The sequence below is a fragment of the Plasmodium coatneyi genome, chromosome 10, assembly GCF_001680005.1.
Source record: "Plasmodium coatneyi strain Hackeri chromosome 10, complete sequence".
Lineage (NCBI taxonomy): Eukaryota > Apicomplexa > Aconoidasida > Haemosporida > Plasmodiidae > Plasmodium > Plasmodium coatneyi.
Window position 1 is genome coordinate 653,621 of NC_033565.1, and position 12,510 is coordinate 666,130.

The 12,510-nt window shown below is 38.1% G+C and overlaps 4 protein-coding genes across 4 annotated transcripts; 2 read left to right on the top strand and 2 right to left on the bottom strand.

Moving 5' to 3' along the window:
- Positions 1-2,742: 2,742 nt before the first annotated feature.
- PCOAH_00029390 (Uncharacterized protein) lies at positions 2,743-5,127 on the top strand (the record flags this gene model as incomplete). The annotated part of the gene is made up of 10 exons (XM_020059741.1): positions 2,743-3,041; positions 3,219-3,323; positions 3,455-3,563; positions 3,681-3,743; positions 3,920-3,959; positions 4,067-4,181; positions 4,342-4,460; positions 4,571-4,669; positions 4,851-4,929; positions 5,068-5,127. The coding sequence occupies 10 exons, from the start codon at positions 3,006-3,008 to the stop codon at positions 5,125-5,127; spliced, it is 825 nt and encodes a 274-aa protein (XP_019915504.1).
- A 430-nt stretch (positions 5,128-5,557) lies between these two features.
- PCOAH_00029400 (Uncharacterized protein) lies at positions 5,558-6,743 on the bottom strand (the record flags this gene model as incomplete). The annotated part of the gene is made up of 4 exons (XM_020059742.1): positions 5,558-5,656; positions 5,865-5,954; positions 6,098-6,205; positions 6,406-6,743. 4 exons carry the CDS (start codon positions 6,472-6,474, stop codon positions 5,558-5,560), a joined length of 366 nt encoding a protein of 121 aa, XP_019915380.1.
- Positions 6,744-8,231: 1,488 nt separating this feature from the next.
- Positions 8,232-10,289, top strand: PCOAH_00029410 (Uncharacterized protein; the record flags this gene model as incomplete). Its single annotated transcript, XM_020059743.1, has 1 exon — positions 8,232-10,289. One exon carries the CDS (start codon positions 8,232-8,234, stop codon positions 10,287-10,289), a length of 2,058 nt encoding a protein of 685 aa, XP_019915461.1.
- A 510-nt stretch (positions 10,290-10,799) lies between these two features.
- PCOAH_00029420 (Uncharacterized protein) lies at positions 10,800-12,080 on the bottom strand (the record flags this gene model as incomplete). The annotated part of the gene is made up of 4 exons (XM_020059744.1): positions 10,800-10,862; positions 11,310-11,423; positions 11,658-11,720; positions 12,000-12,080. The coding sequence occupies 4 exons, from the start codon at positions 12,078-12,080 to the stop codon at positions 10,800-10,802; spliced, it is 321 nt and encodes a 106-aa protein (XP_019915311.1).
- Positions 12,081-12,510: the final 430 nt, after the last annotated feature.

Below are 12,510 nucleotides of genomic sequence, written 5' to 3' on the forward strand. Positions count from 1 at the left end.
AAAAAAAAAACAAACAGCCAAAGAAGCAGCAAACAAACGGTGAACCCGCACAGAAATAAAGTGCGGTGACGGAAAAACAAAAAACTGATCCTAGCACAATTTGGAGTTCTATCTTGAGAGGTCGCCTTCCCTGTCCAAAGTACCTACATGTAAATCTGTACGTACGTACGTGCGCGCTTCTGCGTATACACGATAAGAGCTCAAAAGTGAAGAAATTATTAAGCTGTGTGAGTAACGGAGTAGAGGCATTCACCTACATGGATGCATTACTACACCTGGACAAGAAGACGCACAATTCTACCTGTCTCGACGTTGTTCCTCACATTAATTTATTCTAAAAAAAAAATGGGCAAAAATCAAATAAAAATCTATTTCTATCCACCACTTTGGCGAAGAAGTGCACCAAATTGTGCAGAATGTGAAGCCAACACAAATTTGCTAAAATGGGGGAGGCGTCTGATTGTATTGACATTTGCATTATCTTGCATGTTTTTTGTCTTCCCCTTTATGTTTACCTTTTACTGAATGTTCATGGCATCCACGGGCCATTCAGATCACTTCAAAATAACTTTCACAAATATAGGGTGGTATAGTGAACTAGTAACATGTTCTTCAAAAGGAATAATTTAAGTCAGGAATGCGAGAAAAAGGGTATCTATAAAATGCTTTGATATTACCAAATTATAGAACAAAGAAAAAAAAAAAAAAAAAAACCACATAAAAAAGTATACTTCACAGTATTGTATACACAAATATGGATGATGTTACTGCATCCAGTTCGGAAATTTGTGCCAAGCTGATCAAGGGGCACACATGCGTGCACTGGTATGTATGCATTCACAAGTACACATTATGCATCCACACCACAAACATTGCTTTGAAAACAAGTTGGGCAAGAGCGGAAAGATTAAAAAGCGTGTGCAGGGGTGGCACAAACGAAGATTTAAAAAAAAAAAAATACATACATATGTATATATACATATAAGTGTATATGCGACCAAGTTAAAACAAACTGCGAAGAACGGAAAGTACAGTGAAACACTACGTGTATGGGCCCCCAAATAATGCGCACTTCATGCGACAAAGTGGCACAAAGGGGGAAAAGATTACTCGAATGTTTGCATTTGAAAATATTGCTAAATGGTAATAAGCATGACGAAGCACTGCTAAGCATTACTGCTTGTCAAAATGGACAAACGGCCTGGAAGAATAAAAAAAAAAATACTCACGAACACGTAGCATGTAAAAATAATTCCCCAGGAATAATATTCCTTTTAGCACATGGCTAAAAGCGTATCGCAGAAGAAACGCTCTTCATTTCCACTCATTCGATTAATTTCCACTTTTTGTACACATGCGTGAATTAATTTTTTTTTTATGTGCGCCCTACTGTAAAATTTTTATACTTGGCAAAAGTGACCATTTAAAAGAAATGATCCAAGGGCAGACAAAACGAAAATTCGAGTAGCAAGTTTAAAATGCCAGTTTTGTATTTTTTCCCTTTTTTTGCAAAAAAATGCGGTAAGGCCAATTTTTCCATTCAGAAATAGGAACATACGTGCGTACACTCATTTGAATGCGTTCGAGGAACATAAAGTGATGCCACTATAAAGCATAGGAAATGTATTACGAAACCGCAGAGGGGTAGACGTATGCCCCCACCATGCATTTATTTATGGTCAATTCGTCTCATTCGTTTTATCAACTTTCACCCAGTTTGCCGCCACGCCCTTTCGAAATTTTATCTCCGCACTGATCAACCGTTATCATATTTGTTTTTTCTGAGGTACGTCAAAATGAAGGCGAGTTTTTATATACACGCCATTGTCTATAAGAGGAAATTTCTCACTTTTCCATTTATTATTTGCCCTTTTTTTTTTCCCCATTTTGTGCCTCGAAAATGCAAATGTCTAATGTCCGCCGTGAATCCGCCGTTTGTTCGCCGCTTGTCCACTGTTGTGCCATTTTTTTAAAAGGAAAAAGAAAAAGAACAGCGAAAAGAATATTCCAACATGCTTTGTCCGTTTGCCACTTTGTGTAGTCTTTTCGAAGCGCCACCATTTTACTTTTTCACGCTTGGCAACAAAATGGGACCATTTAAAAAAAAAAATAAAATAAATAATACGCCATATAACCCGTCAAATAATTCTCTAAATAATGAACAACATAACCTGTTAATCCGCGAATAACCCGTTAACCTGATCAAATTACAACTGCTACACCTCTGTAGCCAATTCGCGGAAATTGTAACAGAACGGGGGAAAAAAAAATGGCAACGGACGCGGCAAAAAATATAGCATATGAATAATGCTAAATATGCAAACGCGCTGAACATGAACGAAAAATGTAAAACGTTTTCATTTAAAAACCACAAAATGAACCATTTTAGCGTTTTGGAGGTAGTAGAATTTTAGCTGCTTTTTTTTTAATTATTCCCTCCCGCCACACGTAATCAAAGCATAGCACAAACGGATATTTCCCATAACAATAAATTTTGACATCCTCGTTGGAAACTGTTTTTCCTTGTTCCAACTTTTTTTGGTAGATTTTTCTCTAATTTTGTATGCATAAAATTGTACCCCAGGAATTGCGAATGGACGACTTCAACAAATGAACGTATTATTGTAGCTCTATAAGACTACGTAAAATCTGTATCATCCTAACTATGCGTGTTTTTATGTCGCCTTATCCTGTCGCTGTGCTGAAGAAATTATGTTAAAGAATCAGCAGTATCCTACCACTGCTATGCTGCAACGGACGTCAAATACATATTGAAGAGGAACACATAAATTCACGTAAATTGGCATGCCAATAACATACGTACGAACGCAGGGATAGAGGAACATACAAAGAGTTTACTTCCACAGGAGTACCTACTGATTCTCCTGTCATTACATGTAGACCCGCTTTTTTGTTGCAACAAAAAAACTTTTAAAAATTTAATTCAAAATTGAAAAAAGAAAAAATATTTTCTAAATGATTGTACTTAAAGTATCTTAGAGGAGATGGTTAGGCCAGAGTATTCTTCCCCCCCTGACATTGTAATTAAGAAAAATAGTCGAACAAAAGGCATAACGATTTACCATCATGATAGATGAAATTGTAGACCCCTAGATCTACATTCTGTGTCTCCCTATACGTACAAGCATATGTAGTTCTATATTCACCACAAAGACCATTTTGCATATACATACACACGCCCAAAAAACCCCTTACAGTTTTATAACGAGGATGAAGCCAAAAAATACGTCCGCAATTCCAGAATCAGGGACATTCAGTCCCAAATGACTGAGCGAGCTTTAGAATTGCTGGTACTCCCGGAAGTAAGTCAAAATGTGGCATCACTCAATTTTGCATGTTCGCCATTTCGAATGAGGCGCATACAGAATTTTTCCACGCCTTCTCCACTTTTCGCGTTAACTATTTTGCTGTTTTTTGGTTTTCCCCTTTTTAGAGCCCCTGCTTGCTGCTAGACATTGGATGCGGATCAGGAATAAGTGGAATGACCCTGAACGAATCCGATCACTTTTGGATAGGAATTGACATCAGCATTCATATGATAAGTACTGGCAATTTTTTCTTCCCCGTCATTTTGACCTATGTCCCAAGTTATGGGTCCATACCGCTTCGCATGTGCATATAAAAACAACATGTAACATTTTGCTTCTTCGTCTTTGCAGAAGCGGGATTGCAGAATGAAGCCCACCACGGAGGGGACATGATCCTAGCCGACATGGGAAAACGTAACCTTCGCGATGTGCCCACATGCAAAAGAAAAAGAAAATTGCACATTGGGATTATTACATCCATGGGATGAGTACACTACTGCATATTCTATTAAGCGGCTTATGCACGCCTAACCGACTTTTTCACATTTCACCGTTTCCCTGTTTTTCTATTTCCCGCCCGACCTTCTCAGTGATGAGATTCCAGCCGTGCATTTTCGACGGAGTAGTCAGGTAGACAATCCCTTTTTTACTACTGATTCGTTCAATGCACTTCTTTCTTCACACCGGAGAGCGTTTATTTAAAAATGTTTGTATGTTTTTTTCCACCCCTATTTCAGCATATCTGCCCTTCAGTGGCTATGCAACTGGGACAAGAAGGACGAAAGTCCCAAAGTCAGAATTAGCACATTCTTTAAGTGGCTATATAACTGCATGAAACGAGGAGCCAGGGCGGTAAGCATCAACTCGTAGTGCGCGCGCCTCACAGATGTTCGTCTGTTTAGGGTACTAGAAGGCATCTATTACGCATGACAGATAAGAACGCATTCCTCATTAGTGTTGTATTCACGAACGGGTGTACTTACCTGCGTGCATTCATCACCCCCTCTTGCAGGTCTTTCAGTTTTACCCAGACTCCGCAGAACAAATTGAAACCCTCACGAGCTTCGCCATGAAGGCTGGCTTCGGTGGTGGTGTTGTCGTGGATTTTCCAAATTCGGCAAAGTCGAAAAAGTAATAAAATTAAACTTCCTTTCAGGGATAAAATGCACATATTTATTTATGCGTACATTTTTTCTCATTCCTTAATGCTTCCCAAATGTGTCTTGACTTTTCCTCTTTAGATATTACCTGTGCTTGTGGATAGGAACCGCCGTCGTTTCGCACCTTCCGGAGCCTTTGGAGGACGAGGAACATAATGATATTGCGAACACAAACAGGAGGTAAAAATGCCAAAAGGAGGAGCTAGCTGTGTGTGGAAACGATGTGCGCTTGAATGATGTGTTTGCATACGCCCCTTAGTTCATTTTTTTTTTTTTTATACCATCAATTATATCCCCCAAATTGTGCAAGTATTAAGATGACCACTTACACACGAGCAACTTTTTCCCCACCACAACGCAGACATAATAAGAAAACAAAAAAACAAATAAAAAAAAACAAGGAATGGATTTTGAAGAAAAAGAATCAGAGAAGAATGAAGGTAAGCCAACGGATAATATGCTCTTCCCAATTTTCAATTAAGCAGCCAACCTATATACCATTTTGCTCACCGTTTTTACATGGTCATGTGGATATTTGTCAATTCGTTTGTTTTTTTTTTTTCCACACACCTTTTTAGGGACTGGACGTGAAGAGGGACAGCAAATACACAGGAAGGAAAAGGAAAGGGAAGTTTTAAGCGAACATTCCCCTCGATTTGTTCTTACGTTACTCCTACTATTTTTTGTGTATCTCTTTTTTACAACATTTGAATTTTTTATTTTTCTCAAAAAATTTGTGGCATTTTGCCCTACATTTGTGTGCAACTTATTTGCTCATACCGATATACACGCAATAAGTGTTAATAAAAAATTTTTTGTTAACGCTGAACTTAAAAAAAAAAATTGTAAAATAATTCCCCCTCAAAATAGGGAAAAAATAAGAAAAACTGAAATGTACCTTTCGGCAGGTTGAAAAGACGCTATAAAGCGGGAACGAAATTTTCACAAATTTCGATCAATTTGGACGAATACTTAAAAAAAATTAAAAAGCACAACGTGTTAAGTACCATGTGCCTTGGGAAAAAGAAAATGAATGGACACCACTCTGCTTCGCTTTCCTTCTCGCTATTACTTAAGCAGATTGAAATTCTTTACTATTTCTTCACTTTGATAGTTTTGGTCAAATTCTTTTAATGCTTCGATCAGTTTTTCACAGTTCAGCTCCTTCTACAGTATAGGGGTTGGGGAAATAAAGGCAGACATATATGGGTTATCTTATGTATACGATTATGCTGTGAGGTGTGTGGGCGAAAATAATCCTTCCTTTGTGCACTTATGCGTTTAGTACAGAAAAAGGATCCATCGTATGTTCTATTTTTTGCATCATTATTATGTATGTGCGTGCGTATGTGCGTATGTGCATATGTATGGGTACCTTAAGTTCACCCCTGCTGTCTTTACACTTCTGGTTGTCGTTACCATGGGGCGCTTCGTTGGGCAGCACAACCGTTGACTGATCTATTAGCTACAAGAAAAGGAATCATAAATGGGTAATTTCTTTCAAGCAGGTGAACATTCTCCTTGTTAAGAAAGAGAACACTGCTTTCACGTTACATTGCAAGAAAACATTGCTTTCACGTTAGTTTGCACGATTTTCCTTTCCATTACTTTGTCTATCGATTTATGCAAAATGAGTGAAATGAATCTGAGGCAGGACTTTTCCGTTACGCTACATCCGCTGTAGGAAAGGTAGTAGTCAATCAATTCTTCGCTGAACTGGTATGGGTAAGAGCAAAGGGCGGGGAAAAATCATCAGCACGGTTGGTACTATCGATACGCGAATATTGCATACGTACTTAATACGCACGCGTACGGGGTAGATAAAATTTGTTCATACACGTGTGAACACGCTGAGCGAGAACATTTGGGAAACTTCCCAATGGAGCGAATCACCAAAATGACACATAGTATTTTACCGTTGGTCTATTTTTCAGCAGCAGTTTCAACAACTGTTCATCCTTGTCGCTTACGAAGTTGTCATCCATTATGGCAACCTTGCGTAGTCAGATATTTCAACAATGTGCTTTTTGCGCATGAACATGAGAACACGAATATTAATAAGAGTGATAATTCATTTCCCCTTTTTCCTTTAACCATTCACCAGGAGGAAAAAAGAATAAGTTAAAACCTAATTCTTGGCAGAGGTTCGCCTCCCTCCCAACCAAACCAGCCACATGGACTGTCACAAATATGCAAACAGGTAATTTCAAAACGGTGAAAATATTCGATTATGAATTATTCGTGCCCTGAACATGGGTCAGGAAGAAGCAATCCTTCCGAAAAAAAAAAAAAATATATATATATATTTCAGTTAGTTTAGCTTCGTAAATCCACCCCGCGGATGTCACGACTGAATGAAGAAACTATGAAGCGTATTTTTGCATGCATTTAAAGTTCCCCCGTTTGGCCTATGCGTTTCAGTTTGCCTTTTCCCGGCGTTCCTCATAGCAGCCGCGTTGACATTCCTCTCGTGCTACATTCGACAGGAACCTAGTCGTGAACAAGCAAGCATTACCTGGTGGAACATATTGGTAATCCCTTTCATTTTATTTTTCCTTTTTTTGGGTCATTTTTTGCGGTTTTACGTGGTCCACCTTTTAAGTGACTTTTTTTTTTTTTTTCTTTCTTAAATAGCCAACTTGCAAATTAGCCGCTTTTTTTCTTTCCCTTTTGTTTTGCTAAATGGGAATTACACATAAAGTGTAATGAAATTACGCTCAAAGCGCGAAATGAAGAAGTTTAACCCATTTTCCCCTCTGCAAAAGGAGCTGAATCTCGAAACAAAGCAGAGCCGTGGAACGCGGACAGATTGAAACCCCTGTTAAAAAATTTCCCTCTTTTCACATGTTTTCAATCAGCTGAAAATTCCTTTGTTTCCCAATTTCGCAATTCTTTCCCAGTTGTACTTAACAATTCCTTTTTATAACATTTTTTTTCTTTCTTCTTTGGTGAAAAGATCGATTGCGCAGGGAACACACTTCGAATTGTACGCTGCACAGTCATTTGACAGAGAATAGTTATTTTCCTCTTTTCCCCTCCTCATTCGTTCTTATTGGATTCTTCTTCACAAAATAGCAGTTTTACGTAATTTCTAAGCAGTGCACATGCATTTGCGCGTTATACACTTTAGAAAAAAAAAAAAAAAAAAAAAAAGTTAAAAATCAATTACACATATGACAGTCTACTCGGTTAAAAAAAAGGAAATTAAAATAGAACAAATTAAAACGGGAAAAAAAAAAAAAAAAAAAAGAAATATACACATAATATGTAAACAATGTACACTCATCCGATTACAATTTTTCGACTTATTTAAGCTTCCTAAATTCCCTCTTCTTCTGCAACCATGGAAAGAATCACTAATTAAAGTATGAGGAAAAAATAAAACAATTTTTTCCGTTCACCATTACACACCAAAAACGTAACCATTATTATGTTTTTTTTTTTGTCATTATAAATGAAAAAGAAAAAATTCCCTGCCCACACATTCTGCACTAATAGCAGCACAAATTAACAACGTTCACGTAGCGGAAAAAATTAAACAACACTTCTTGTTAACGTTCATGTTGTCTAAATAAGCAAAATAGTATATATCGAAAAAGGGAGGGCGGAACATTTTTGCGACATCGGGTAAATCCACTTTTACCGGCAAGTAGGTGCGGAAGTGTTCCCCGCCCTGTAGAGGAAAGAAGAGGCCCAAAAGGGCAGCAACTGTAAGAAGCGCGCCCGTAGCAACTATCTCAAAATGCCAAATGTGAATGCCAATAAGCCCGGTGCTGGCCCCGATTGGACGATTGCCCTGTCCCATGGCAACAACAACCATGTAGGGGAATATGTACAAAATAGTGACAACGTGAAAGACCCCCTGCAATGTGCCAGTAATAGCCAAAGAGGAAGTTTTCACAACAAGGCTGCACAAAACAGCTGCAGCGATAGCACTAGAAGCAGCAACCCCAACAATGAAGTACCCTCCCCCGATTTGTCGACGTCAAATAGTGCAGCGAACGCTGCTCTTCCGAAAAATCACAACAATGATGACACGTACGAATTGTACCAGTTAAACGTAAAAAGTAATAGCAATGACTCGTCACCGCAAAAGTCTAAGTTGAGTGTAGCTAGCTACACACAACAGTATGAAGAATCCTACGAAGAAAGAACAAAATTCAACAAAAAAAAAAGTAGCTTTTATGATAATAATGGGGTACCAGATAGTTATCCCTTTCTCCATAGCTATAATATTAGTCATACGGACAATGCGAATAGGAAGTATGATAACGGGGCACAGCAACAGAACAATTACAGTGGTGGAGGCACCCCCGAGAAGAACAACACGCAGCATCCTAGCATGTTCGATCAGGGCGGTGCAGGGGGGCCAAACGAAAATGAAGGAGTGTCAATGTGGGGACCGGATAATTTGGAAAATTTCCGCTTGGGTAGGAAAGGGGCCTCTAATTGGGGTCCCGAAAAGGAGGAGTCGGGAAGCGGGGTAAGATGCGATGTAGGAAGCGATTCACCAAACGGACTGCCAAATGAACATGGTAATGCCAGTTGTGCCTCGGTAGGAGCAGCCGAGTGTTCCCCCCAGGGACATACCCAAAATGACGGTGATGGGAACAAGCTAAGCGTGCACAACTACGATGTAGACAAACGGTATCAAAATTTCTGCTCCAACCGAGAGAGAGCAATGAGTCATACAAAGATATTCAATTATGAGGGAAGTGAGGAGGAGAAAATTACCAATCCGAAAGGTAAAGCGAATACCTTTGTCCCAAAGTACAATAACTTGTCAGCCAAGGAAATCCATTTTAACAGCCTCGCAGGGAATGATAACATAACTATTTTAGCTGCCAACAAAATGAAGTTAGATCTTTCCAAATTTTCCGAAAAGAATGAAGATGCCTTACCAGATGTATATCCATTTCATCTTTCCAGAGATACAAAAAATGGAGAAGAAAAGAAAAGAGCACATAGACCCCCTTGCTTGGAAAAGTTATACCCTACAAATTTTAACTATATAAATACGTATAAAAACAATAATGCTGATATTTCCCTAGAGGAAAGAAGAAGTTATATGAACTCCAGTCATATTTTTGATTGTTATGATAATAAAATGGAACAACCCTATCAGAAGGGGTGCGAAAACACAACCGAAGTCGTGACCCATCGCATCAGCAAAGATGTAACCAATGTGGACAACGAGAAGGAGGAAAAAAGGAAGGTGAACCCTCTGTATAGTGATTTATTTGGAAGGAAAACACCAGATATTAACCACAACGCTCCATGTGAAAAAATCATGCCAACTACTTTGAATTGCAATTGGATGTATTCCCCCATCGACAGCAGGAAGTACTCGGAACAGTCCTTTAATTCGTCCGATTATTTACAATCTTGTGAAAAGGGAAACTTTAACAGGAAGTCATTTCTTGGAAAAGAAGTATATGATGATGAAAAGAAGAAAATCCTTCAAGAAGCAATAGAGAAGGGTTCCAGGGCTTTGTTCAGAGTACATATGCAGTCTATTTTACACGACGGTGTTAACTACAACTTGGAAGACTGCAATCATGTAGAAGCAACTTACCTCATTCTCCATAACATAAGGGATTGCGTATCAGATGATGAGATAAAAGATGCTGTCAGGAAGAGCGGCGCGTTCGTAGTTACCTATGAACCGGAGTATGACTTCCTTTGTAATAGACGCAAAAGCAACGCGAAGTTGTGCATTAGACATGCTAACGGGAAAGAGGGCTTAAATTTATTATCGAATCTGTTGGCTCAGCTGGCAATTACCGTTCAATTCATGTGACGCTGTGTGAGTGCTATCATCACGGAGAGGAACCCTCCCGCATGCGCCCCCACCAGAGTGTGCGTAAAAACACGCCTCTTATGATTGCACCCGCTTTAACGGCCCTTTTTCCCCCCGTTTTGGGAAAAATCGTGGACTATGAAATTCATTTATGCTTAATTATAAAGTTAATGCTAGACGCTAATTCGGGCGTAAAACTGGGCACGTAAATTGGCATAAAATTATGCATAAAATGAAAACGATGATAAAATTAAACCAAACCCCAGTTTTCTTTTAGCACATTTTTTTTAAAGCAGCGCGAATGAAAAAAAAAAAAAAAAAAAAAAAAAAAAACTTTTAATTATACACCATCAGGGAGGAATGGTGACAAAATGACAGCCAGGGAACAGCCGAGTGGCATCTAAGTAGAAGCAATATAACAAAATACACACTAATCTTTAACCGAAAAAAATAAAAGAAAATAAAGGAAAATGAAAAAAAATGAAATGATCTGAATTAGACAAATTAAGGTCACCCTCTAGTGAATTTTCCTTTTTTTGGTTTGTGAAAGATCTTCCTCGGTTTGCCCTTAACCTGAAAAGCAGAAGAGGGGGGGAAAGGAAAAAAAAAATAAGCGCAAAAATTACAATAAAAGCAAAAGGCCTTGTTTACGCGGTTAAGCAAATACACCGCATACATATGTGCGCGCAAGTAGGAGCATGCGACATATAGACACACATGCAATGGTCTAATCGATGAATCTTCTACGCGCGTAAAAAAGCAAAACGAAATAAAAGGCCTTCGTTTCAGTGGTGAAACAAATTGCCATTTTGCACACGCATGATGTATCTTTTCGTGTAAGCAATGTTAGCAATCAACGGGCGGAATTGCGCAGAAATACGTTCAAATATTTATTCGTTTGGATGGCATAGAATGTTATACTGTGTACACATTTAAAAAAAAAAAAAAAGAAAAAAAAGCAAAGGGCCGATTTTTGTTTAACACATTCCTTGTTATGTATTGCTTTACCTTTACCTTTACCTTTCGCTTTTTTTTTCTTTTTTTAAACTTTTTACGTTTTTGTATAATTTTTTCTTCTACATGATCTTCTTTTTTTGATGAATAATCATCTTCATTTAAGGACATTTTTTGGAACTGTTTAAGAATGGGGGGGGGGAAATAGGAGTAAAATTTGTGGCAGCGTTTTTAAAGGCTCAGATTTTCGCAGCCGATGGCCAGAGTTTGCATCCGCTCAGGGGGGTTCGCGCGTAGGTGTGTTTATAATTATGCGTGTGTTGTAGTGTGGAGGTGATTAAACTGCAGATTGCTCATATGTTCGCACGGTGACACTCCTTTGACGCGCATAAGTGCAAACTCTCAGTTTTTTACATTTAATAGGTTTTCTTCAAACGCCTTATCGAAGAAGTTGGCTTCTTTATTAATTAAACGCCACTAATGGGAAAAACAAGGAGGGGGAAAAACAAATATTTTGAAGTGGGAACTCGAATAATCTTACTGCATTCTTTTTTTTTTTTTTTTTTTCTTTAAATGGCGAAATAGGATGACGCTCATAATTTGTGCGCACGGATAAGTTTTAAATCAAAAAAATGAACGAAAAGACTTGGAAATGTTGCAAAAGGATAATCACATGTAATGCTCGCATTTTTCATAATTGTACAATTGTATTGATTTTCCTGACATGTCTTTTCTGTTTTATTGAAAAAGTATTACTTTTAAGGAGGGTTTGTTTTTTAATTGTGTGTTGACAACCTGGTGAAGATTCTTTGGAGTTTTGTTGTTCTTTTTACCCATTTGTTTGATTTATACAAAATAAACTGCTTTCCCTTTTTTTTTCTCCTTTTTCTTCTTTTTTTATCAAAGCGAGTTGACGAAAAAAAAAAAAAAAAAAAAAAAAAAAAGGCGGCGGAAAGCAAAGCAGCTAGTCTTTTATTTTGTTAAAAATGGGAAAATAAGCATGTTCATTTGAAAGGTGTATTTTCTCCTGGTGTGTATTACCACATTTGTACATGCTAAAATGGACACTACAAATGTGGGAATTAATTTTGTTTCATTGTTTACAGCAAAAATGTTCTTTTTATTTTTATTTATTAAAAATGGGTAAAGGGGGCTGCTTCTCCCTTTTGCATTTTTAAAGGGGGAAAAAAGGACTCTATATATTGGCGTGGTATGTACGTATGTATGTGGAATGTGTACTGGGGGGATGTAGGCCGATGGCGGGAGG